The sequence below is a fragment of the Solea solea genome, chromosome 13 (genome assembly GCF_958295425.1).
Source record: "Solea solea chromosome 13, fSolSol10.1, whole genome shotgun sequence".
NCBI lineage: Eukaryota > Metazoa > Chordata > Actinopteri > Pleuronectiformes > Soleidae > Solea > Solea solea.
In genome coordinates, this window is record NC_081146.1 from 7,302,821 (window position 1) to 7,329,291 (window position 26,471).

At 41.4% G+C, this 26,471-nt stretch overlaps 1 protein-coding gene across 1 annotated transcript; it reads right to left on the reverse strand.

The window, feature by feature from the left end:
* Positions 1–600: 600 nt before the first annotated feature.
* zbtb7b (zinc finger and BTB domain containing 7B) lies at positions 601–24,537 on the reverse strand. Its single transcript, XM_058648635.1, has 4 exons — positions 24,149–24,537; positions 21,655–21,767; positions 3,269–4,344; positions 601–2,789 (listed from the first exon to the last, which is right to left on the reverse strand). The coding sequence occupies exons 3-4, from the start codon at positions 4,336–4,338 to the stop codon at positions 2,159–2,161; spliced, it is 1,701 nt and encodes a 566-aa protein (XP_058504618.1). The 5' UTR covers positions 4,339–4,344; positions 21,655–21,767; positions 24,149–24,537; the 3' UTR covers positions 601–2,158.
* Between the last annotated feature and the right edge of the window lie 1,934 nt (positions 24,538–26,471).

The window sequence follows — 26,471 nt, forward strand, 5'->3', positions numbered from 1 at the left end:
CATATTTTGAAACTACTGGCATTATGATAGCCCATTATATATTTTGTATAATCATTTAGTGCATTGCTCAAGATTTCCTGAGAATAGTTGCAACACAAAAAACCAAAGGCAACTCCCAATATATATATATATATATATATATATATATATATATATATATATATATATATATATATATATATATATATATATATATACTGTATATATATATATACTGTATATAAATATATATATACACATACATATATACATATACATATACATACATATACATATATATATATATAAAAGATTTGACAATAACTGTACTACTATACAGGTGGAAGAGTATTCCATGTGTGTGGGTTTCAAAGAAGTCGTCTATTTCAATCACAAGTTTAAATGGTATTAAATGAGTTCATGGACGAGACAGAAAGACAAAAAAGGCTTGAAGCTCTCAAATCTCATAGTGCAAATGAAATGGGGAAAAAAAAAAAGATTTACTACAGAGCAAGAAGTGGACAGTGCACACGAGGCCAGACCGGCACCACTGCTACAGCACGTTCTGGCTACATGGGTATCATGATAAACGGAAATTAAAAACAAGAAGACAACCTCTCGTCTCTTAAAGCCATTAATGACTGCATGTAATTATGCACTGGTCCAGAGAAGCATAATTACAAAAAGGTATTTGGTCAAAGATAGATAAACTCAAAAAGAATGGCCCCCTTTAAACACAGCGGTGGCCGATCTATAAGAACTGCCATGCCATAATGTGATACAGTACTAGACGTGTTGGTTTATCAACAGAAAAGCATGAAGAAGGTGTAAAACAGCAAAGTCATTTTTTGTTTTCCAGTTTGTTCCCCCCCCGCCCCCGACTTCTTCTGAGCCCTGTTCCCTTCTCTCTACCCCAGAGGTTGGAATGTGCCTGTGTTATTGCAGTACCTAACGGGGTTGCATGTGCAAAGAATGCATTTGAGGAAGAATCGCAGAAAGAAGACATGAAGCCCGTAAAAAAAGGCGTTTAAGTATAGGGAGACGTTGAGCCAAAAATCTTTAACGCAATCCTTGTAAGACTCAGACTGGAAATGGGCTGTGATCAGTTTCCAACCTCCCATCTGGTCTCACAAAAGAGTTACAGCAGAGGAGCCACAATAAATAACAATAAATAAATAAATACAGAGGAAGGGGAGAAGCATCTCATTCTTACCCTCACTCTTACCACTTTTCTTTTTTTTTCTCTCCCCCCAAAACAAGGTGTCAAAAAACGAGTGCATTGGAAGACTGAAATCCACAGCCTTTCAGGAAAAGAAGAATTGTCTGCAACATTCTTGAAGTCATCCGTCCAAACGTTTGTCTTTTTTTGGTCAGGCATAAACACAGAGTTCTTCTCTAAGACACTCGCATATGGAAGCAGATTCTTTCTCATGGCGATCAAAACTGTTTTTTTTTGAAGAGGATTTTCCTCTTCAAACCCAACATTGGCCACAATTCACTCCTCTCCTGTTAACTCATAAGATTTAAGAAATAAAAACCAAAATATTTGGTTTAAGCACCAAACAAAAGCAGAGATTCTACCACTGAGAAGAAAAGATACAAAGAACATTATTGCTTAATATCATGTGCAGCACAGGTTTGATTAATTAGACTGCATTTCCACTGATAACCACCAGAGGTCAGTGAGCACACAAACTCATTCTTGTGATTTACTTGATAGGAGTTCTGGATTGCACCTGATTCAATACATTATGTTGTTGCTAAAATATACATCTTCAAATATCCCTCCATGTCATAGCTCTGACTTTTAGTCTGCATAGTGAAAAGCGTCCCAGTAACCACACACTCAACACACACACACACACACACGTTGAGCTAGAAAAATACAATCAACTCAAAAAGAAAAAGCTCAAGCCTAAAATTCATACCATTAAACAGTAAACACAAAAAAAAATTAAAAGAAATTAAATCAAAAGCCAAGACACACATTTAAAATATCTCTGAAAACCCGTTTTTCCATTTTTTTTTCTTTAAATATCTTTTTTTTTTTTAAGTGCTCTCTATATGGGAGCAGCAGGTATTTAGTCCAGCCACCTGAGATTTGTTTTTCACTGTGGATTCTTTACCACACAGACAAACTCACTCACACACACACAATCACACACTCCTCCTTCTTCCACTATTCCTCTTCCTCCACTTCCTCATCTCCAATTTCCTCTTCCACTTCATCTGCCCATCGGTCTCGAAGTGCAGCTGGTGAGTGGGTTCCTCCAGGATCCTCCACCTCCGCCTCTCTGCTTCCTCGCAGATCCAGCCCTCGCAGGAAGAGCTCGGGGTAGCCGCCCAGCCTGTGAGGCCCGAGCTGGGCCAGAGCCTGTAGGGCGAGAGAGCGCCCCCTCTCCACATCGCCTGGAAACATCAGCGGATGAGCGCCGCTTGGTCCACTGCCGCCATCCAGCAACATGTGTGGGTGAAACACTGAGGTGTGGGCCTGCGATGACAAAGCCTCCAGAGGGTTTGGCTGCTCTCTCCTGCCCTCATCCTCTCTCCCGTCCTCCATAACCTCAGGACCTCGCCTGGGTCGGCGTGTGCGCATCTCCAGGCAACTGTGACCCTTGCGGTGACGCTGGAGGTGATCCTCCCGGGCGAAGGCCTTGTGGCAGAGCGGGCACTCAAAGGGTCTTGCCCCGCTGTGGAGGGACAGGTGGTTTTTGAGGTCGTACGAGTGTAGAAACCTGGCGGTGCAGTGGGGGCACGGGTAAGGACGCTCTCCTGTGTGTTTTCTCATGTGGATCTTTAACTTATCATTCCTGAAATGAGAGGCAATGGGGACGGTGAAGAAGAGAAGGTGTAAACGTCAGTAAAAAAGGAAAAAAATGCAGTCACACTACCACATAATTAAATATGCTTAACATTACACTGACAATATGTATGTTTGTATGTCTTATTTATATAGTAACTATCAAATAAATAAAAAATGTATTTGGGATGTAAGGGAGGATTCATTTCAACTTAATTATATGGTTATTATCATGTGAAGTGATTACACTGATGGAGTGATTCTCATTACCAAGCTATTACCTGGATATTACTGTGGAAATAACATGGTATGACTGTAATATTATTACACTTAAGGGTCTTATTAACACACTGTTACAATGTTATTGCCAAACTGGAAACTGCATCAGAAATGTGATGGAATTACCATCATATTGCCTTCATATGACAATATATTGTCTCATATTGTTACTGTACTGCAATGTAAAGAGTAACGGAAATGATTTTGTACCGAGTGAATCGGACTCCACAGGCAGAGCACTGGAAGGGTTTTTCTCCCGTGTGTGTCCTCATGTGTCGGGGCAGTTTTCCCGCACCATGGATGATTTTCTGACAGACGGGACACTGCTGTGGCGTCTGAGACTTCCTCTTCCTCCCGCCTCCGACTGCTGATGCCGCCGCCCCACGCTCAGCTACAGATGTTGGTACGGATGTGCTTCCCATTAGCATACGATCCTCACCAAAGCCCTCCACGCCATCATTCCCTAAGAGCGTATCATTGGGGGGTGGGACAGGAGGCGGTTGAGCTATACGGGGGCGGTTGTGCAGCCAGTGAGGGTGACTTCCATTTGGTGTGGCTCCTCTCCCCGGCTCTCTCATCGACCTGGGATCCCCGTTCTGCTGTTCTGATTTGATGAAAAGCTCCTCCTGCTCCGGGCTTGGTGGCTGCGTAGACGGCAGGGAGCGCAGGCTGTCAGACGCAGGTGAAGAGTGAGAGATGGGAGAAGCCGGTGATGGATTAAAAAATGAGGACCTGTGATTCAACTCAACTTTTTTCACCCGTTTTCTGTCCGTTTTTCTTCTGGACACTTTCTGTACATAACTCTCTCCTACTAACATCCTCTTAGGAGCCGCGTATTGGATTCTCTGCTCTTCTGCCGTTTCTCCCTCGGCCTCAGCCTTCTCCCCAAGGATTTCTCTGCAAGCATCCGCCACACACTGGATGCCCAGAAGCTGAGCTCCTCGCAGCACATCTCTCATCCCGGAGCTTGGGATGGTGAGGGTTGCAGTGTAAGCAAACTCAAGTAGGGCGTCCAGGGCGTCAGGTGCTACACAGTCCAGCTGACAAACGCTGAAACCTCCGCCGCCCTCACCACCCCCCTCCTCTGTCCCGAACAGCCGGCGGAAGTATAGGCTGACGGCGGCCATGACAGAGCGGTGAGTGGGATAGCGTGCCCCGCGGGAGGTCAGGGTGAGGTCACACAGGAGGCCTGTCCTCCTCTGGTCATTGAGGTGGGACAAGAGCTCATTGCTGTGCTCCGGGAAGGGGATCCCAATCAGACCGTCCTCTCCTGGAGACATCGCCACCTGTGTGAACAAGATCAGACGAGGTCAGTATAAGAGCAGGGGTGAGCGACATTTTTGGGCACATAGATGAAGCAAGGGAAAGGCCACACAAGTTAAATAAATAAATAAATAATTAAATAACTAAGGGCTGCAAATAATAAATAAATATTTTCTCGAGTAATCGTTTAGTCCAGAAAATGTTGATCAGTGTTTCTCATATGATTCTCAGATGATGTTCACAATTGTCTTGTTTTGTCCAAAAAACAAACATTTTAAAAAAAGTTTTAATAATTTCTTTGTTATATGGAGCAAAGAAATCATTAAACTTGTTCTAATCCCTTACAAACACTCAAACCATTTAATCAATGATCAAAATAGTTGAAGATTAATTTAGTAAGCGATTAATAATCGATTAATCGAGTAATTGTTTCAGCCCTAAAATAAAAAAAAATAATACTAATAAAAATAATAATTTTACCCATCTTTACATTTAAATCATTTGTATTTTAAATGTATGAATCCTGGAATGAAGCTAAGTTTAATAAACAGAAATAGGAGCTCTACCCATCCTATGCAAAACATCCACATCTGAGATCAATTTAAAAAAAACAAAACTCTACCATTGACACACTTTCTCTCCTGTGACCATTTTAAAAATAAAGGTTAAACTGTGTTTCAACAGTTAAATGCTTTTAATGTGAAGGAGCAAAGCTGAAACGTTTGGTCTGTTTACAATCATTTTAAATAGTGTTCCACAGTTTAAGCACCATTTCATCATACGCCTTAGTACTGTATATCAGACACACTGCCTTAGAACCCACACATGGTGGTAGTCTTCCAGCCTAGGTAAAAAAACAAAAACAAAAACCAGAAACATTCTGAGTCAAAGTTTCTTTTTTTGCTCATCACTTCAGTCAACTTGTAGTTCTCTGCAGACTGCACGGAGGTGAATAGTAACATAAATCTGTCCCTCGTCTTACGGCTTCAGTAAGAAGCGCTGCCTTATTACTGATTTCTGTCTTAGTTTTTCCCCCAAGAGGATGTCACAGGTACCATATGTCGCCCCATGTGAAGGTTTGAGGAAAAGAAAGAGTTATAGCAAATACCAGACTGATACCTGCATCACATTCACTGTGAATAAGTTTTGTTTTTCTTTGTTTTCTTTATTATATTATTTAATGATATAACTTGGTGTTGAAATGTCCTGAAACTAAGTCAACTGTTCAAACTAGGCTTATCTCTTCCCTTATCCTCCTCTTCTCATCCCCCTGTACTTTCTCTCCAGATTACTAATTTGGGAAGCTGCTAGTATGGCCGGGGAGACGGAGGCTGGGGCTTCAGAGGAAGAACCTGAGCTAACCGGAGACAGCAAAAGAAACTAAATACAAAAGTCTGAAGAAAAAGAAAAACAATGATAGGAGCAGAGGAGACATAAAAGAAAAATAAACACTGATCACTATGACGTGGAAAGAATGGCGGATTATGCAATGTACTCTAGGTGTGGTAACTGAAGTAGGTTAATTCCTGTTTGAAACCTTTATAGCATTAGCTGTTTGATTAAAATAACTGGAGAAGAAGGAGAGGTGCTAATAGAAGAGGAAGACAAGAAAAGACGAGCAAGCGAAGGAGAGGGAGGAAGTGACGGGCTCGAGTGGGTGCAAGTTAGGGGGAGTTTGGGTAAAAGAATGGGGAAGCACAAAAAAGCAACAGGTGAATAAACCGTACGTCTTAGAAATGTTGAAATGAAAAACTACATGTAGAAAGACACAGGTAAGTGTTTTAAATGTTAAAGCAGTGCAGTGCAGTCTCAGAATGTCTTTGCATGACGCATAAATATATCTATATATAAACTGAACGTTTGACCATTTGTAAAAAGATAGTTGCGAAGGTGTCCGTCCATCCACTGAACCTTTAAATGTGTAGCTACTAGTATCATTTTTAATTTTTACTTCCATTATAGATTGTGCACAAACAGTACTCCATCACATTTTTTCAAGTTTTCATTTTCTGCACCAAAATTATAGAGAATAGCATCAATAAGAATATTGATAAGTAGTATTGGTATCAGTATCGCTATTGAAGAAATCTTGATGTACATATTCCTACTGATTAGCCACAACATGAAAACCAGTCACCACCATTTTATTGTTGTGGCAAGTCAGTGTGTGTAACATCCGGTTTTTCCAATTCTCTCAGTATTTGTCTTTCATTTATTTTCACTCACTCTTTGCTCAGTAAAGTGACTTGACACAGAGATAAGAACAGTGTGTTGCAGGTAATGTCCTAATGCGAGTCAAACGAGGGCAATAACTTTCTTTAATTCTCTCTGCGAGACGTCACGAGGTACGCTGGTAATAAGACCCAACAACTCCCTCATTTGGCTCCCTAAGCTCGCACTTCACCTGGTCCACCACGTACCTGCTCAACAATATCTCTCACACACCTGAGCAGACCAGATTTTCCACAAACAACTCACCCTCCAGATTCCTCCTCCCTGCTCTTCATCTCCCTCCCATAGCAACTGGCAGCCCCCTGGCCATCCAATAACAGTGTTCATACAGTGCCCAGAGGGCTCTGTACAATGATGGCACATCCACCTGACTAACCTGCTCCAAAACACACCCTATTAAACACACACACACACACACTACAATACACACACACACACACATTGCGTGCCAATCCATGGCTCCCCCCACCCACTATTGTTCGATTTAACCTGTTGTGTGACGATCTTAACACTTAGTTACCCATTTGTGAAAAATGTACAAATGTGCTCCACCCACACAACCACACTAAACAAACGAATAAACACATTTGAAGCACCTGACGACACATTTATGCAGCGCCAAACTTTTTGAACCTCCCAGTTCCTCGATGTATTGATATGAAACCGTCTTCCATATGCACGGACAAGCTACAGCTGAAGCAGCAGCAGCAGCAGCAGCAGGTTGAGTTACACGTTCATCCTACCTTCCCTGTCTTTATGGGCACAGGCACTGTCAGCTGTAGCCGAGGCAGCGGATGCCTCATGGCATCCATCTTTCGGCTCTGAGCACTCTTCGCCCTCGCGTTCCTTCTCTCTGTCTTTTGGAAACTACTCTCTTTTGTGTGTTTCCTTCTGCTCTTAGATGTGCAACTCTAAAGGTCTGATCTCTTTTGTCAGAAGTTGGGGTTAAGCGTTCATCCTTGGGGATGTCTACCTCCTTCTCATATTCTGTCACTCACTTTCCTTCCTGTTGTATCAAAAGAGGGTGAACGGTGACGAAGACAGATTGAGCGATACCCCTCCTCCCCGCGGGTCGCCCACACACACACGCAACCCCCCCCCCCCCCCTCCAAAACCCAACGGCCCATTTTCCGAGCAGTTTCCGATAAACACCGTCTCTCTCTCCATCGACCCGTCCCAGAGAATGTGGCCAACATGTCGATGGATGGCGGTGTGCTCAGGGTCACGGGTGGACTGTAGGTGATGTAGAATTAAAAACCTTCAGACCTCAGATGACAAAACCTGAGCTGAACATGTTTGGCAGACAGGAAACCAGCACAAGCAACCATAACACCTCAATAAGAATATTTCTTTTGGGTCAATTTAGAGAAATGTCAAAGTTGAATAACCATGTAAGAACCAAAATCATATTGTCCTTATGAGTCATACTACACCCCAGAACAAACATTCAGGTAGGAGCAATATGAGCGTTACACCATATTACAGCATACTACAGAGACGCTGAGGTGCCCAGAGCTCTTCCTCTGAAAACCATGCATGCAAAACCGTCACTGAGTGCCTGCAATAAAACAACACAGCCTCCACATCACAGTATTTACTGATATTGTTTTTCAAGCCAAAGCATTTGATAAGACTCATTATCTTTTTCTGCTTTAAAAGGCAACAAGGACAGCATTCGCTGAAGCAACTGCTGATACAGAAAAAGCTTTGTTGTCTGCACACACACACACATACTTAATTTACACTGTACTAGTTAGCTGGTTAATCCATTTGTCTGTCGGTGCAACTATTATGAGGAATTCATTCATCTGTTTTTCTATTAATTTGCATTTTAACGCTTGTTTAATGCAATTTATCTCCGTAAATGAATCTGTAAATTATCTACACAAACTGTGAGTCTTACACAGATATATAATAATCTCTACAGACATACAGAATCCCACTGAACGCAAACTCCCCATGAAAAGTCAAAGATTACACACGTCTCTTGACCTTATTCATGTACAGCTTGTCTCATTGTAAGTAGACGTGATGATATAGTATCATATTAAAAACCATCTCTCATCATTGATTAACGGCAGCCATAGAAATGGAGGATTGCTCCTGGTCATTATTGCGTGCATAGAACACGGTTTTATCTCATTTTGCCCGAATTTCTCACAAAAACTGAAATTTTGAGTAAAGCAGTGCAGAAAGAAGAGGCACAAAGGGGTTTAAGGAGGGGCACACCGCGTCACAACATGAATTTCCGGCGCAGCAGAGAAAAAAGAGAGAGAGAGAGAGAAAAGGCATCATGGGTGGTTGGTGGTTCAAGCTCGTTATTTTAGGCATATGCCTTAGAACAAAGACGTGTTCGGAAAATAATGAGATTGCAAAGAATTTTGTACGATTCCCATCAACTTTCTGGCTGTGAGTCACTTAATTCTGACATATCAAGACACACACACACACACAGACAGACACAGACACACACACACACACACACACACACACACACACACACACACACACACACACACCTCTTGAGCCATTGCATTGACTTCCAGTAATCTGGACAGTTTAAACAAAGTGTTATCCCTAAACTTAACCATAACCAGTTAATGTTCAAGCCCTGAACACAATTCAAATCCTAAACCAGGCTTTAGTGTCCATGAAGACTATTGGTACTGACAAGGTCATTGTTCATGGTGTTTGCCAGAAAAGAGGAAAAGGGTACTATATGTGTTACAAAGGTAACACATACAGGATTTTGTTTCTAACTAAAAAATAAAAATCTTTATTCATGAAATAAAAACAGCTCAAAGAGTTCAAAATGTTCATACACAAGCACTTAAATTATACCATAAAACACAAGCTCTCTCATCATTTCTCTCGGTTCTCTCAGTATTTTCGTGTTCATTAGGACTCAGTAATTTGAATAAATGATTTTGAAAATAAATGAAAAGTGTTTTGAATCCACTTTTAATGCATTGAAAGCAACAGATGTTAAAATAACATATAATTAACTAATCCGCTTCTAGAGAGTTTACTTTATACTGTGTATGCATGTCACTCATGTTTACTGAACATTCTAAAACTCAATCATGTGTGCACAAACGCTCAATCGACGATTAGTGCAGATTAGTGCAGCATCTAATGGTTTTAGATTGAGGGAGAGAGTTTGGGTTTGCCAAACAGCTGAGTAGATAAATCTCACCTGTTGACATCTGTAAACTGTCTGTAGGTGAACTCTCCAAACAAGACTTTACTAATAATTCACTTTTTTTTCTCTCATTCTCACCTCCTCCCACTGTTTTGTCGTCGCTGGTGGAATTCACCTCCTCTGCAACTCTACGGTTTCCTCATCCTTTGCTTTCATTATGTGCACACGCTTCCTCTCTCCACAACGCAACGTTTTTAAAATGTTAATAACAAACAATACCTTTGACACTTTTTTTTTTTTTTTTTTTTTTTTTAAATAATCGCTGCTTAAATGTTCTACCAGAGCTGCGTGTCGTCGTAAACATGAATCTAGGACTGTGTGTGACCAGCCCATAAAACACTGGAGAACACAGTGAACCAACACTCAGAAGTAAATACACAGAGGGTTCCTTTTTACTGAAGAGAAATGGAAACTTAAAATCCACCCTTACTGTCCATGAATTAGTACAACTCCTAAAAAACAAAGCAGACTATTTTTGCATCGGCCAGGAAACTGACAGCTGCAGGACTGACCAAACCAGCGCAACAACCGTGTATTCTTCCAAATGGAGGCAGGTTACAGTCGTCATCCAGCGTCTGTATCACTAAATCCCACCGCACACACTAAGAGAGTGTGACGACTGGAACTAGAACTGTTAGTATTATTTTTATGCCTCTTATTTTCCGTTAAAGGCTGTAAGTTTTCCCAGTCCACCTCAATTATATCAAGCGCTAAAGGGGGGAAAATATGACTTTATACTGTTCACAGAAAACTGCAGCACAGAGGGAGAGGGAGAAATGCTTTTATGAATTCTGATGTCAGATATTTTCCAAAGTGCCCGTACATGTGTGTGTGTGTGTGTGTGTTTGTAACAAGTGTGTGTGTATATGTATATATACATATGAGAGTGCAGCATATACAGTTTGCTTGAGGTTGAGGTGGTTTTCTCAGTCATGTCTTACATGTCATAAAGGCGAGAATATGTATAATTCGCAGACTTAAACCAAGCCAGAAATGAAAATTAAATGTCAAAGTCGACATTATAAAAAATGACAGTGATCGTTTTAAGTTTTGTGAGCAACATGTTATTCCCCTTGAATTATTTCTAAACTAACGGCAGGTCAGATTTTTTTTTTTTTTTTAAATACACCTTTTACAATACAATGCTTGCAGAGAGGAGCAATTTTACTTTCTGTACAGTAAATGAAACACTCCTACATGCACACACACTCAGAATCACACACACATTCACACACACACACGCACACACACGTATTAATTCAGATGTTATTCATATCCGCAGCAGAACAAATGCAGATGCTGAACAAGCACCATAACAACAACAAAGCAGACACTCACACACACACACACACACACACGGAAAGTAAGATTTAAGTTCATACCGTTTCTCCTCAACACACACCTCGTCCTCCTCTCAGCACTTTCCTTTTCAGATTTTAAAATGTGTTAAGAAAGTTTTTACTCTCTCTGTTTTACCTCACTTATTTGGGGTACTGCGTGGAGTGTGGTGCTGGGACACCTTCTGTGAGGACGAGTGAGGGAGGAGGAAACAGGGGGATGAAAGGAGATGAGAGTATGCACACGTTTGCCAAACCAAAGCTGCTGCTTTCAACCCAGAGCTGAGCACTCTCACAGGACCATCTGAGTGCAACAACACCTCCACATTAAGGCAGCGATTGTGATCAGACCTACACAGAAATACAGGCTTCACATCAGCTCGTCCCCCCTGGACACCAGCTCTGTGTCCCAACTGCTCCCTCCTGACGGAACATTTGCATCCCGGCAGCAGATATAAAAACAGACACAACCAGGGAGAATTTGAATCTGCATTTGAATTTGTCAAAGACAAGACGTGAGACACCATCCTGATAATTAACACCGTTTCCTGCTGCCACAGCTGGACAGAACGACATGGCGGGCGAGAGAGAGAGGTGTTACTCAGCAGAAGTTTGTCCTGTCTTTTATTAAAGAAATCCCTCTTGTCCTGTCCTTACTGTAACTGGGGCATTACAGTGAGTGTGTGTGTGTGTGTGTGTGTATGTGTGTGTGCGTACACATGCGCACACTGTGGTCTTAGTTCCTAGAACACGTTACATTATTCATTCGGCTGGCAGAGCAGAGGCCCTTATCCCCTCGCCCTCCCACACCACAACACTCCACTGTGAGCTACAACAGCAGACAGTTTGCATGGCAGACCTGGACACCAGCATGAATCAGCTGCAGGATTATCAGCTTATCAACGTATGTGGCGAGACATTTGGGTGCACATACCATGTCAGCGATCCTATTATGATATTCACGTAACTTTTGCCCTAAAATGATGTAAAGACATTTTCTTTTTTTAAACTTAACACACACACACAACTATATAATGTATATACTGTATGTATGTAGATATCTATATCTATATATATATATTTATATATATATATACACATATATATGCATACATACATATATGTATATCTATATATATACATATATATATCTATATATAGATATAATATCATTAGTTATTGAACTTAAAAAACAAATAAAGAAGTATGTTATTGTCATAAAAACTTTAATAAAAACCCATTATGAAGTATCTTTATTTATCTTTTTTTTAAAAAAGAATAAAGTTAAGTCAATCTTTATTTATAAAAATAACACAGAAAATAAAAGGAAGTGGCTAAAACAAGCTGTGTTTTTCACTTTGTTCACGTGTAATTTATCTCATGTGGGCCACGTACTCTAAGTGACACTTGTAGCTTCCATCTCTTTCTAATTCTCTATTTTTTTTTTTTACATTTGTAAATTAAGTGTAAATGTGAAAAAAAAACCTGTAGTACACATTTGTGTTTTTTTCTAAAATACACTTATTTGGATGGTAAATTAAATTTTTTTTTCAACAGAATTTTTTTTGTGTGTGTTTGTTTTACAGTTACAGATAATTTAAAAGCTTTTAATGATGAAGAAACACACTGTAAACACTCAAAATAATAACAAAACCATATGGTTTTATTTAAACGAGTGTTACACAGTGAGAGCAGGGGGGAGCAGAAGCAGGAAAAGAAATCAATCTGAGGTTGGAAAGAGGAAAACGGTCTGAGATTTGAGACGTCACAACAAAGGAACATGAGGGAGGTAAATGTTGTCTAAAAACACACATGTTCTTAGAAATCACACAGGAGGGCACGGGGAGGAAACACAAGAGTGAGTGAGTGAGTGAGTGAGTGAGTGAACGAACAGGGAGTGGGTGTCGAGATACTCTGCGAGATAATGCAGAGAACAGGGGAGGTGAAGACAGGAAAATCTAGTCCCAGTCTCAAACAATCTGTGTGAGCAAGGAGACATGAAACAAGAGTCGACAGAGTTGAGTTACAGGGGGAGAGGAAGGGGGGAGACAGAATGAGAGGAGGGAGAGAAGCCGTGACATGACGCCTGGGAGATAAACGGAGCGATCGAGCAAGAGGTGAACACATGCATGCAGCCACAGGAAGTAGCAAGAGTCCTTGCAGGTGTGTGTGTGTGTGTGTGTGTGTGTGTACAGATGTCTGAGGGAGAGATGTGGTAGCAGCCACCTCTATCATTAGCATCACCAAAAGGGAGTTTCAACCTAAGATGGAGAACACACGCAGATGTGAGAGAGGCATGCTGACACAGTGGTTTCACACTTTATTCTCCTTCTCTCCGAGCTCCTTATCTGGTCAGCACTTTCTACCCCAAACACACTACGACTGTGCGTGTGGGTGGGTGTGTATGTATGTGTGTGCGCTGGAATGACAAGGTGTTTGTGTGTGTGTGTGTGTGTGTGTGTGTGTGTGTGTGTGTGTGTGTGTGTGTGGTGGGGGGGGGTGACTTTCTGCACCAATTAGAAAGTCAGAGCAGGAAAGGAACATTATTTTTGTGGTTTCAGTGATGAGTTTACATGATTAATGAGCCTCTGTGAGTTGATAAAGTTGAGGAATCTTTCCACCAGAGAATGACAGCTGATTACACAGCATGTGAAAAATGGTAATTGTAAAGCTCAGATCAAATATCAGTTGAGCACGTTCTAGGGGACGCTTTTGCCCCCGTCTGAGTGTGTCATGAGATTTGCCACTTTCATTTAATGATACATTTCAAGAGACAATAACCCACGACTCATATTTTCCAGTCTGACATTTAACTAAATAGAATTACAAAGTGGTGCATAACATGTGCAACACAATGTTTTTTTTAAGTACAAGTGATCTTAATTGGGGGGGGGCTATTTTTAAATCATCTTTTCACCACTAGCACACAGTTTCTGTAAGTTATTGGGGGTGTTTTAATGTGTCACTCTGAGGTGTAAACAACTCAAACGGAACGGTGGAGACCTTTACGGTGGTGACTAAATGAAATTAGCACTGACTGCATATATTTAATAACTACATTGAAGAGTATTTACATACATTACTTTTCAGTAAGATGGGCCAATTTCAGACTCCTAAAAACCAAATATTACAAAATGTACATTTTCAAAAATAGTCACAAGAAATATTTTCATTCAACATAAACCAGAAAGACAAACATTTAGCTGCACTAAACCCTTTTTAAAAAAATGTTTTGATTAAAAATTAAATGAAAAAATATAATGTTCTGTGCATGTTGGTTGATGTAACAAAGACTATCATTTGTATACATTATGTAAAAACCATTAAAGCAGATATAGCTTTTAAAATTTGCATAACATACTGTACATTGGCATTTTTCATATTTGCTCTGTTGTAACTTTTATTTAAATTATTTTTTTTTTTTTAAATTGTCGTGTGTGTGTGTGTGTGTGTGTGTGTGTGTGTGTGTGTGTGTGTGTGTGTGTGTGTGTGTGTGTGTGTGTGTGTGTGTCTAAAATCTCACTCAAAAGCTGTGTGGACCAATTGTCAAACAAATCTTTGTGAGGACGTTTACGTACTAGTTGTAGGGTTAGGGTTAGAATTAGAGTAAGGGTAATGGTAAGTGTTAGGCATTTAGTTGTGAGGGTTAAGGTGAGGGTAAGGAGCTACGGAATGCTTGTGTGTGGGTTTTTAACTCTATGATCACTTTAAAAACCACCCTGTTCTCTTGCTCACTTGGACAAAACCTTTCGTCAACATAAAGCTGAATTACACAACAACACAAACAGTGGACCCAAATATTTCTGTAAATATAAAAGTACGAATCAAAAGTTCTGATCGATGAGCTCAAGCCAAAAACATATTAATGCTCATAATTTGCCTCTTGGATGGGGAAGTGTGGATGTGTGTGGGACAGGATGGTCTGAAGAGGAGATGAAAGAAAATGTGCTTTATAATTTCATAACGTCTTCCTGTTGTGAAATGCCGCTCTTGTAAATATATATTTATGCAAACAAAGTAAAACAAAACGTGTGAAAATGTGATCCAAAAAAACAATAATAAAAAAAAAACACCTACCAGAAAATATGTTTAGACCAAACCTGTCAGCCTGCAAACATCTGCTGATAAGAAGACCTGTTTGACATGTAAATTGTTCATTTGCACAAGTGTGAGTTGATTACATTGAGTTACCACATCACTGGGAGGGTCCCAGCAACTGCTGCTGCTGCTCTCCCACACAACAACATTGCAAAAGTGCCGGACCCACACACACACACACACACACACACACACACACACACACACAGAGATATGTCGCAAAACTAACTGATCTCGATCAGTTCCCTCTTCCTGTGCTCAGTAAAGATGGTCGACCACTAGAGCAGAGTAAAACTGTCACGGCAGAGATGAGGCACAAAAACACAGCGTGTCGAAGCAGAAAGACGACAATCAGAGGACAAGTCATCGATGTGTCACCTTCCTGACAAATCAATGACACGGGAGGGAGCGGAGGAGGTTTGATTTTACTGTAAATACAGTCCATGAATGTGAACTTCACAGTAACTTTTGGGAGGAGCTTGTGGTCCAGCTTACTGGTGCATCACCCACTGCTGTGCGTGTGCACGACAACAAACATATGATTAAACTACCGATTAATTGACTTTTTTTCTTTTATTGGTGGAGGGTTACTGAAGGAAGAATGGGCCCTTTGCACAGCAGCCATTTAAAAAGGCCACAGTGGGAAAATCACAGGTGTTGTCATCAAATTAATGACGACACGGTTCCACACGGTCCTGACTGTTTTGAACTGAACAGAGGCAACATCAGTGTGATCAGTAACACCTGTGTGCTTCTCCTGCTGAAAAGGGCCCAATATGAAACATTGTGCAGTTCAATGAATGGGCTTGATCCAAAAAGAACAGCATTTAAAATTATGTTTCATAAAGTCAAAATTAACACATTTAGCCCAGTGGTTCCCATTAATCACTGCAATTAATTTCAACTATATAATGAATTATTAAAAAAAATAAATAAATAAAAAATTAAGGCAATTAATGCAGCTTTGGTTGGTTTGCTTCCTGTGGTGGACGACCTTTGACCACAGATGCCACCACACCATCGCAAGAAGACGCCGCTCTGCACCTCAACACCTTCACTAACTCAAGGTGGAAGGGAATAATGACGGAGTTTACATTTTTAAATGTTTTCAGCCAGTGTTGATGGAGCGAGTGTACATTAGTCATGGATGGATAACGAAACGCACAAGTCAGAAGCTAATTGATACTCTCTTTGCTACCTAAATATTATATTTATATAAAATGTGTATCATAGGGGACAATAGACTGAAAGAATCACCAGGAACTTTTGTGTCACGAATACACAAACACAGATGAAGCTTCAGTGAGAACAGGTCGTCACTCTGACCGGAGACCACTGGATTTCTGTGAGTAATAAACACTTTGGCATCACAACAATCTCCGCTGTTTAAAATGATAAACTGTGAGTAAAACAGCGTCACCATAATAATAACAATAACAACAACAATAATAATAATTATTATTATTATTATCATAATAATAATAGTTATTGTTATTATGATCATAATAATAATAATAATAGTTATTGTTATTATTATCATAATAATAATAATAACAACAGACGTGTGAACATAATAAAGGTTTTTCTTCCAGATACTGATGGTTCTTTAATTTGGCCTGATCTTTGTTTTTCGGTTAATGTGAACACAGTAAATATACACAGCATATAACTTCCATCTGGTTGAAAGAAAGATGGTCTTGTCATTTTTCCCAAGGGTAAAAAGCCACCATTTGCCGCTGGGGTTCCCCTTTGAAGAGCACATTTAAAAGTGGTCAGTTCCAGCATTATCCACGCCCCCGAACTGCTTCAGTTTGGGTACTTATTCTCACTTTCCCTGAAGCATTGTCTCACTGTACCTATTTATGATAACCGCCCTCTCGATGTGTACAGAAACAATCACGACGTTACTAGAAGGGCTGAATCATGAACCTTCAAACGACCTGTAGCTTCTCACTCTGCTCTGACTCTTTACAAGAAGAACAGTCTCAGCCTGCTGCTGCTGACGGGCTCACGCTGGGGCGGCGTGGGCTGCGAGGCTGGTGGTCGAGAGTGAGTGAGGAATGTCAAACGCGACAGAACCTCATGACTAAAAAGAGGAAATGGCACATACATAACTTCCTCTATTGACACAAATCAAGTGGGCGCAAGACTTAACTGTAGTAGTGGCAGATTACGGACAGTGTGTAGTCACCCCAGTGTCACTACTGCCTTCATGTGAAGAAACATCCACCATATGGTGAAAACCCCCGTTTGTCCAGATGTCAAAGGCTACGGTCATGCCTTTTTAAGTTATTCTAGACAAAACTACTGAATGAAATATTTTTCTTCGTTGCTTTGCAGGTAAAGTGATGAGCACAGCCTTTTTTTTTCCAAGTTACAATTATTAAAGTAAGACAAGGAAATCTCTCTCAATAGTTGGAGGTTGCAGGAGGGAACAAAGTTCACCTGAGAAAAACGGTGAGACACCTTCAAATATGAAAAAAGAGGCCAAAACAGAAACCTGTACTTCTTTCAAGTGCCACGTTCTCTCTTTCTCTCCCCACCTTCCTCCCACTCAGAGTGTATGAAACTGAAAGGCCAATGTCTGAAAAGGGGGAATTTATAAGGGCTTACATGCCCTAATTAAAGCATTTCCTGGAACTGTGTGTAGCATGCACATGCATGTGTCTGTGTGAGTGTGTGAGTGTCTGTATGTGTTTGTGTGTGTGTGTGTGTGTTCCTCATCTGACAGACCACTCAATGACACTTCCCCCTACCCTCCAGTTGGACACATGGTAGTCACACACCAGCGAAGCTATGGTCACATGATTTTTCACACCAACAAGCACACAAACGATTATTGTATCCTATTGTTGGTCAATAACATTTCCTTTAGTGTATTCTTCCATTTTTCATGGCCGAGAATTAGTTTTTTCCTAGAATGTGTCATTTACAAACACATTTTCACTTGTTCTCTAATGATGAACGATCTATGCTGATGTATATCCGCATCATGAGGTTTACATTAAAGAAATCCGTGGTTAAGATATTCTTAATACAGTCTCAATAGTTTTTTAGATTACCTGTTTTACAGGAAGTTTGTCTACCATGGGTCAACCATTTTATCCTACACATGAGGGTCACGGGAGGAACTGGAGTCATATTCCAGCTGATGTAGGGCAAAATGGGGGATAAACCCTGGACAGGGTTGGCCAACTCCCTGAGATCCACTTTTCACTCCCACACAAGCAAGTTCCTTTCGTCGACCACTACACTTTAACTGGAATTAAATTCAGGAAATGAATCTGCTGAAAAATAACAGAATAAAGAATCAAGAGCATTATTGTTGATTCATTATTCTAAACACACATGGCCTTACTCCCACCTTACTGAGTACATTATTGATAAGAGGAATCAGCAATTGTGCTGAGACCAAGTCAGAAATGTGGTACCGTCCCTGACAGATTATAAAAATGTATATTTTTCCCAGTTGACTTTAATTATCAGGGTTTTATATTAGTGTTTCCCCAAAGCTGAAGAATGTCTAATGTGTCGTTATCTTTGTCCATAAGATTTTAAAGCTTCCCAAAAGCACTGCTGCTTTGTGCATATTAACCAATACATTAAACACAGACAGATAGCCGGGTTTAAACACAAGTTTATTTTTGGCATCATTCCGGAGGCATCTTTAAAAGCCGATAGCAGTTAATAGAGCGCCTGCAGTCAACAAACCACAGTGGAGTTAACTTCCAGTTTGCCTATAAAATATTTAAATGTTTGACCACTTTATTCGGCTCATATTGTTTTTTCAAGGACAAGGAATGACCTCAAGAAGCCCGGCCCCTTCCACTCTTACAACCATAAATGAGGTTAAACCTCCCCCCCCCCCAGCTTAGTGTTTGTAAAGTAAAGAAAGAAAAATATGATTATAGTTGTGTTAAAACATGACAGAGACATCAAACTACTCACTTATATAATGTAATGATTAGAACTTAACGGTTTCCAACAAGTGTTTTTAAATTCAATTAATTAGAACAGAGGACAATGATGCCAGCCTTTGTGATGCTATATGCTAATTGTGGTTGGTGATTCAAATTCCTATTTCGATCCAACAAAGATTCATCATTTAGCCTTAGGAATCAAGTGATATTTGCAGAATATACACAGAATATTCCTTGTACTTCTCAGAGGGAGGGTATAGTTTTCATTAGAGCTGCAACTAACGATTATTTTCATAATCGATTAATCTGTCGATTATTTTCACGGTGAATTGAGTAATTGTTTGGTCCATAAAATGTCAGAAAATGTTAAAAAAAAAAAAAACCTTGATCAGTGTTTGTCAAACCTGGAAATGATGATGTTCTCAAATGTCCAAAATGATTCACTTTTAATGATTTCTTTGTTATCTGGAGCAAAAAAATGGAGAAAATATTCTCATTTAAGAAGCTGAAACAATCAGAAATCTTGTTTTAATCATGAAAAAAGCTTCAAACCAATGAATCGATCATCCAAATAGTTGACGATTAATTTAGTAATCGATTAATAATCGATGAATTGATTTTAATTGTTTCAGCTCTACTTTTCATTTATTCATTTTCACTTTTTTTATTTAAAGTATCTGTGGTGATGTTAATTAATGTATTGTACAGAAACACCTGAACATGTACTAATTCATTCAATGTGTTTTTGACTTTATGAGAGTTCACATTACCTGGTAGCTCAATAATGTTTTAGTGCAAAACAAGGCAACCATGAAACAATTTCTCACTTCACGTGTGTAAGCGGCGCGGTGGTGCAGTGGTTGGCACTGGTGCTGAATCCCAGTTCAACAAGAGGCCTTTGTGTGTGGAGTTTGCATGTTCTCTATATGTGTGTGTGCTTGACTTTTCTTCCTCCCACAGTTCAAAGACAGATGCAGATCCTGAATCCTGGCTCTGACCCAACAGCTGGGACTGAACCAAATGTACAGCACTTTAGATAATGGATTCACGTATGTACCCGCATGATGTGCTAATTACCATCTTTAGAACAAATAGTTTGGGGTCCTGAACACAGCCCTGGTGGTAGGCTGATGGCAACGAACGACGCCCACAATTTTTCTTTCGCACTCGCACACACCACATGACAGTAGCTGACAATCAGCCAACACATACTAGGAAATGACTTTCTTTACTAGCAGGTGGTGGTACTCTGTATTCATCATTGAAAAAGGGAACCTGGAAGACCAACCACTGACTAACTACAGCAGAGCCACCTCAGCTTTGTTTTATTACATCCACGTCAATTAGGGAAGGAATGGAAGACGGTAGAATGCCGCTATTGTGAAATAAACTCTTAATACCAGCACTGCCTGGTTAAAACCAGACTTTTAGTTAGTCCAACTGAAACTGTACTAAATCCAATTTCTCCAATCCAACACGTTCAAGACCTAAACTGGTGAAATCTTTCACAGTGCAGAGCGGTGAGAAAAACCTAGTGAATTCCAGACCTGTGCATTTTGGAATGAGAAGACTGTTCTGTCAACTTCAAAAATGTAATAATTTGTGGAGATAATGAACGGGAGAAAGACTCTGACAGGTGCTTGACATGGTGCCAACTAGCTACCAGGTCCAGTATATCGCCACCTAGCACATTTCTATCAATAAATCGATTCCCTGCTAGTCGTTGTATGGCACGAGGACGGTCGTCCAATTCAGTGTCATAGTTGAGTTACAGATGTAGCCTTTAAATGTGCATGGAAACACAGTGAATGACTCAAACTTGGGCCCTAAAGCATCGTAAACATCCAAGTATGCTTGAAACAACTGTCAAATCTGAGTTCATGCAACCACTAACCATTCTTCCCAAAAAGTGTTTCCACACTCCTTGAGTGTACAAACGAGTGCAACACCGTAAATCAACAGAGACCTTCAGAGTGTGCCATTTTCCACATTTGTCTCTTTGATGCCACACCTTTGAACGCAGCGCTGTTAAGGGAGCATACTTTGTATACTTTGGTGCCTGGTGCATGGTCAAATAGCTTCAGAAACCTCCTCCCGCCACACCTTTCCAAAACCAACAATCAATCTCAATAAATTTCACTCCTCGCAGTCAAGACGCCTCTCTCTCTCTCTCGACCTTTTCATTCATTCATTCATTCCACAAGTGCTTCTGCTCCTTTTCATGTTCACACATGAGAGCAGTGCAATGAAAGTCTTGGAGGAGAGAAAACATGCACCATTATCCCCACTTATAGAGACTTATCTCATCTCACCACTCTGACAAGCAGCGTTTCAGCCCACCTCCACCTTTTTTTTCTCCCCTTTAGACATGTTCAGAATGGTACTTCATAAAAACTAGTGGGCTTAAAGCAAACACGATCATCAAGGATATTTAATGTCTATCATACATCATCTACTAGAAAACGCAGAGCTTAAAAAAATCCACGTGATGACTGATCCTGAAACCAGTGGTGTTGTGTAGAAAACATGTTTTGTGATTCCTACCTCCAGTCCATAAAATCAACAGAAGATGGGTGCCGGATTTCTGTCTCTCTTGCTCACTCCACTCTGTTTTCTTTGGCTCTTTTTTTGCTCAGTGGTCAGCAGAGGTCATACACCTGAGGGCAAAGACATGGAAGTAATTAAAGATAATAATAATTTTACCTTCTTTTTTTAAAGCAGAGACCAGTTTAACAGTGGACAAATAGAGTAACAGAGGCTACAAGTTGAACAGCAAGTGTAACTAAGATGCATGAGTCATTTTTTACAGTTTGCTACAGTTAATGTAGATTAACACACACACAATTTTTTATACTTTATATAAATGTCATCCATAGAGAGGCTGTATAGCATCACAACTTGTATTGTTAATTACAATAAAGCAGAAAATGCTTGGCAGGTTTGTGTTTGTTTTAAAGGCAGAACTTGTACGATTTAATGAGTTCAACATTATGGCATAATTATATGCACGCATGCGGTTAAAACCCCTAAAACTTTGGTTGACACTATACACTCTAACCGACAACACCAGCACACAATCTAACTTCAGTAAAATGCTCACATTAAAGACTTCAGGATCCGTGTTCTCCGTTACGGCTTTAAGACTTGTTTCAGAGGGCAAACTATGTTCAGTAAGGCAATGATAATTGTGGGGTGGGGTGGGGGGGGATTCTCGTCAAGGAAGACGAAAAAAAGAGACGCAGATAGAAACCAACCGCTTCCTAATTTGACTTCTCATGAAAATAAGTTCTCCAACAGACAGCAGGGTGAAGAAAGCACACACACACACACACCAACATGCTGTAGCGAGGTGATGGCATTATTTGTTTATGATTTCCAAAGCTCATAAAGAAACATTCAAAAGCAATAAAATGTCTGCAGACCTGTCATATGTGAATGGAGGGTCAGAGAGAATAAGAGATATCAGCCACATGAAAGAGGCAAGCCTGTTAAAGGCAGCACAGGAGGAGGAGGAGGAGGGGGGGCGGGGGGGTCATGTCAGGACAGCATGAGCAGGGGATGAGGCACAGATGTCTAATTATGTTGCAGACAAAGTTAAGACAAACAGAGCTGGCATTAAGAATTTATTTCTGATGGCTCTTCCTTGTGTGACAGAAACCGTCGCCAGTACGTGAGAGCAGCTGAAATGTCCACTCACATGATAATGGTGGTATGTGGCCCTGACACACAGAATAAGAGCGTGACACAAATACAACTCAGACTATATCTCTCCTGTTAACTGCCCTCACAGTAAAGCCCTTAGATGATCCTCGTCTTGTAAAACTGAAGCGAGACAGAAAACAAACACTTGAGTTAAATAAAATACTTTGTCAAACACCCGAGCCTAGAAGGCATAAGGCATGAACTACCTGCATGGACGCCTAAATATTTAACCGAACAGGCTGTGCCTAAGACAGGGAAACCAAACTCAAGCCAGCTGAGCCTGTTAGGCCGGTCTGTCAGAGGGGCGAGTCAGCTACACATCCACCTCAGTAATGACACACACACACACACACACACACACACACAAACAAAGCCCACTGTGGTAGACAGGCTCAGGCCTTATAGCCCAACATTACATTACAGCCTGAGCACGGCCCTGTGGAACACATTATAGAGCAAAGCCACACTGAAATAAGCAGCTACAGTTTGTAGGGCCCCATGTGGACACACAGGGGCCCCCAAGAGCCCTGGACATTATTAAACTATGTCTAATATGATGTCAAAGGCTTGAAAACCAGCTGCCTGCACTCAGTGTGTGAATGATCAAACGTTGACAAAGTACTGTGGGAGATGTAAAGGAGGATCCAATCAAATTCCGCTTATTGCCCCATAATGAAGGGCTTGTATCTGCCCTGGGACAGTGCCAGGATTAAAATAAAACACTGGGTGCGCCGTGAGGGAGGGTGATGATGCCGTTGTTGTTGTTAATGATGATGATTAACAGACCACTGAAGAGATCATTTAGGTGCAAGAGGGTAAATCCAATATGAGCAGCAGCGGCGGCGGAGGGAGGTCATGTGCGTGAGAGCCGAGCAGGTGAGTTTTGGATGTCACCCGGTGTTCTTGGCTATTATTAGAGGCCGAGGCTCCACAAACGCACCCGCCGACCCCCGCAGTCCCCTACCTCACCTGTGCGTGCGCGCGCGCGCACACACACACCTGCTCCAAACACACACACACACACACACACACACAGTCTGTAGGTTTCAGTAAGAGCACACAAAAGACAAAAGTGCGCGACTGTTTTATCATAAAGGGGAATAAAAGTCGACGGGAGTTACCGAATACTCGTGACGTGAGAGTCCTCCCGTGACCCCGATCAGAACCGGGAGGGAGGAGGAAGGAAGGAAGGAGTGAAGAGGGAGGGAGGGAGGAGTGAGAGTACAGGCTACAGACTGAGGAAAGCCGGTGCTGTCATGGCACACAGACATGTCACTTCATGAAATCACATGTAACATATAAAGAAGTGTGGCACTTATGCAGGTGGAGCAGTTACCTGAGCACCGGCGGCTGTGAGTGAGGCACCTGTCCTGACGCGTCGCCTCCCACCTGAGCGACCTCCACACTTCCTGGATCACTCAGTCCCACCCTGACTACTTCTTCTTCCACTTCTTCTTCTTCTTCTTTTTTAAATTCTCGCAGCTTTTTGCAGTGTCTCTTCTTCTGTGCTGCCGTCGTCCTCAGCTCAGCTCCACACACACACACACACACACACACCTGAGCTGCTCCTCTTGACCAAACCGTGCGTCTCTGTGGCGCAGACCTCTGGTCCTCCTCTCTCCGCGTCTCTCTCTGTCTGACCCCCGGGCTGCTGCCTGCGCTGCTGCTGCTGGCCCACTCCGACTCCCAGCTCCTCCTTTCTGAGAACCAGGAAGCGGCTTGCCCTACTTACACCCAGCCAGGCGCGGATTGGCTCAGGCAGGGCTGGAGAAGAGACCGCCGGGGTGGGCAGGGCACTCACGGCAGGGGGGGAGGAGGGAGGGAGAGGACGGTTGGTTTGGGGTCCGGCTCTGGTGCGGATAGGCCAACCGCGATGTCTGTCGCGGGGCTGGTGGCGGAGGGAGGAGAGAGGTGAGCAGGTTCGAGACCCCGCTCCTCCCACTCTTTCCTTTGGGCATCGCCACTCCAAGGCAGGTGTAGTCACAGAGGGATCCTGCATCAGACAGGAAGAGACGATTCAAGAGAAATGTTCCTTAAAATAAACCACATTACCATAACAGAGGATGATGTACCATCCAAAAACAACAGAACATTCAAAAAAGTTTTTTTCTCCACCCTTAGATCCATGTTTCTAAGTTTGTTTCATGCAAAGGACCAAACACATGTGTACAAGTAAAGAGATGAAATGCATGTGCATGAAAACATACACAAATAATATAAATGCATTACAAAAACAGACATACTTCACAGCTATACAAAAAAATAATACAATTTTGATAAAATAAGACATAAAAGTAAGGAATGAAAAAAAGAGGACATACACTACAGCTATACAGAGAATAAAGAATAGGTTATGAAAATGCAATATACTGATAAACAGAACAACAAAGTAATCCAATCAACAATAATTATTATATGCATGGTCATGCAGATGCAGAGTTGCAGGGATGTGCATGTTCAGTCTGTGAGAGACAGCAGATGTGTTGTAAAGTCTTATGGCCTGTGGCAGGAACGATTTCCTGTCACAGTCCGTGTGACAGTGAAGAACCTGCTCACAGAGACTCGTGCAGCTCCACTGTCTCTCCAGTGTGTGGATCACATGATACCAGCATGATAACAGGACTGAGCTGTCGCAGAGGATTCAAGTTTAAACGCTCCTTGTCGTGACAAATGAAACTTGTCAAGGATGCGTCACGTCCAGTGTGAAGGCAGAAGAGGAGTCAACATCAGAACAGCAGGGACTTTTTATGGTGACTTTGGCAAAACACTCAGACACACTGACATCTGTGAGCATTTTTTTCCCCAGTGAGAAGAGTGATGTATATGTTCTTTTGTGACACAAGCACAGATACTAACCAGCAGCCTTATTTTGCTGAAGAGAGAGAAAAAAATCTAGTCTTTGTCAAGCGTACGCATCCTGTTTGAAGTGGTTATGAGGCTGGGATTCACCTCGCTCCTTCAAAAGTTTGAGTCTCATCTTCGTCAACTGTTGCTCCTGGAATGTGTTTCAGTGGGTTTGAAGTGAAGCTGCAGGAAGTCTATATATAATTTTGTGGTGAGCTCAGTCAGCCCACCCATTACCACCCCCTAACCTTAAATCTGTGCTTGCTCTGTGGTTGTGCTACCAGACAAAGACCCTAAAATACATATGCAGCTCTGACTTATTCATAAAGCAAAGGTTTAGTTCCCAATCCGAGTCCTCCCTCCATGATATGAAAGGTCATAAATATGGGGAAATTGTTGCAGCTACACTTCTGCTGCTGCTGCTTATCAGGTAGAAGTAAAAATACATATATTTAAAATGGACACAGTCAGAGTGTGTGTACTGCATTATGTTGCGATAACTTAGGCTTTTAGTTGGTTAAGAAAGACGTTTGGTATGTCTTGAGCTGCAACATTCTCCTCTGACATGTATCGTGAAGCTAATATGAATATATTTAATCGTCTATCACTTTATCCCCCACATGAGGGTCAATCCCGGCTGACATACAGTAGGCTAAAAGGCGGGATTCACCCTGGACAGGTCAGCAGTCCATCACAGGGAGACAAACAACCATTCACTCTCACATTCACCCCTACAGTCAGTTTAGTGTGTCAAATTAACCTCTGCATGTTTTTGGACTGTGTAAGGAAACAGAAGAACCCAGAGTAAACCCTCA

Bases quoted from the DNA above. Each gene is read 5' to 3' on its own strand.
- zbtb7b (XM_058648635.1), bottom strand. From the start codon at position 4,338: ATGTCTCCAGGAGAGGACGGTCTGATTGGGATCCCCTTCCCGGAGCAC. The intron at 2,790-3,268 runs GTACAAAATCAT...CTCTCATTTCAG, and splicing joins TGTGGAGTCCGATTCACTCG to GAATGATAAGTTAAAGATCC.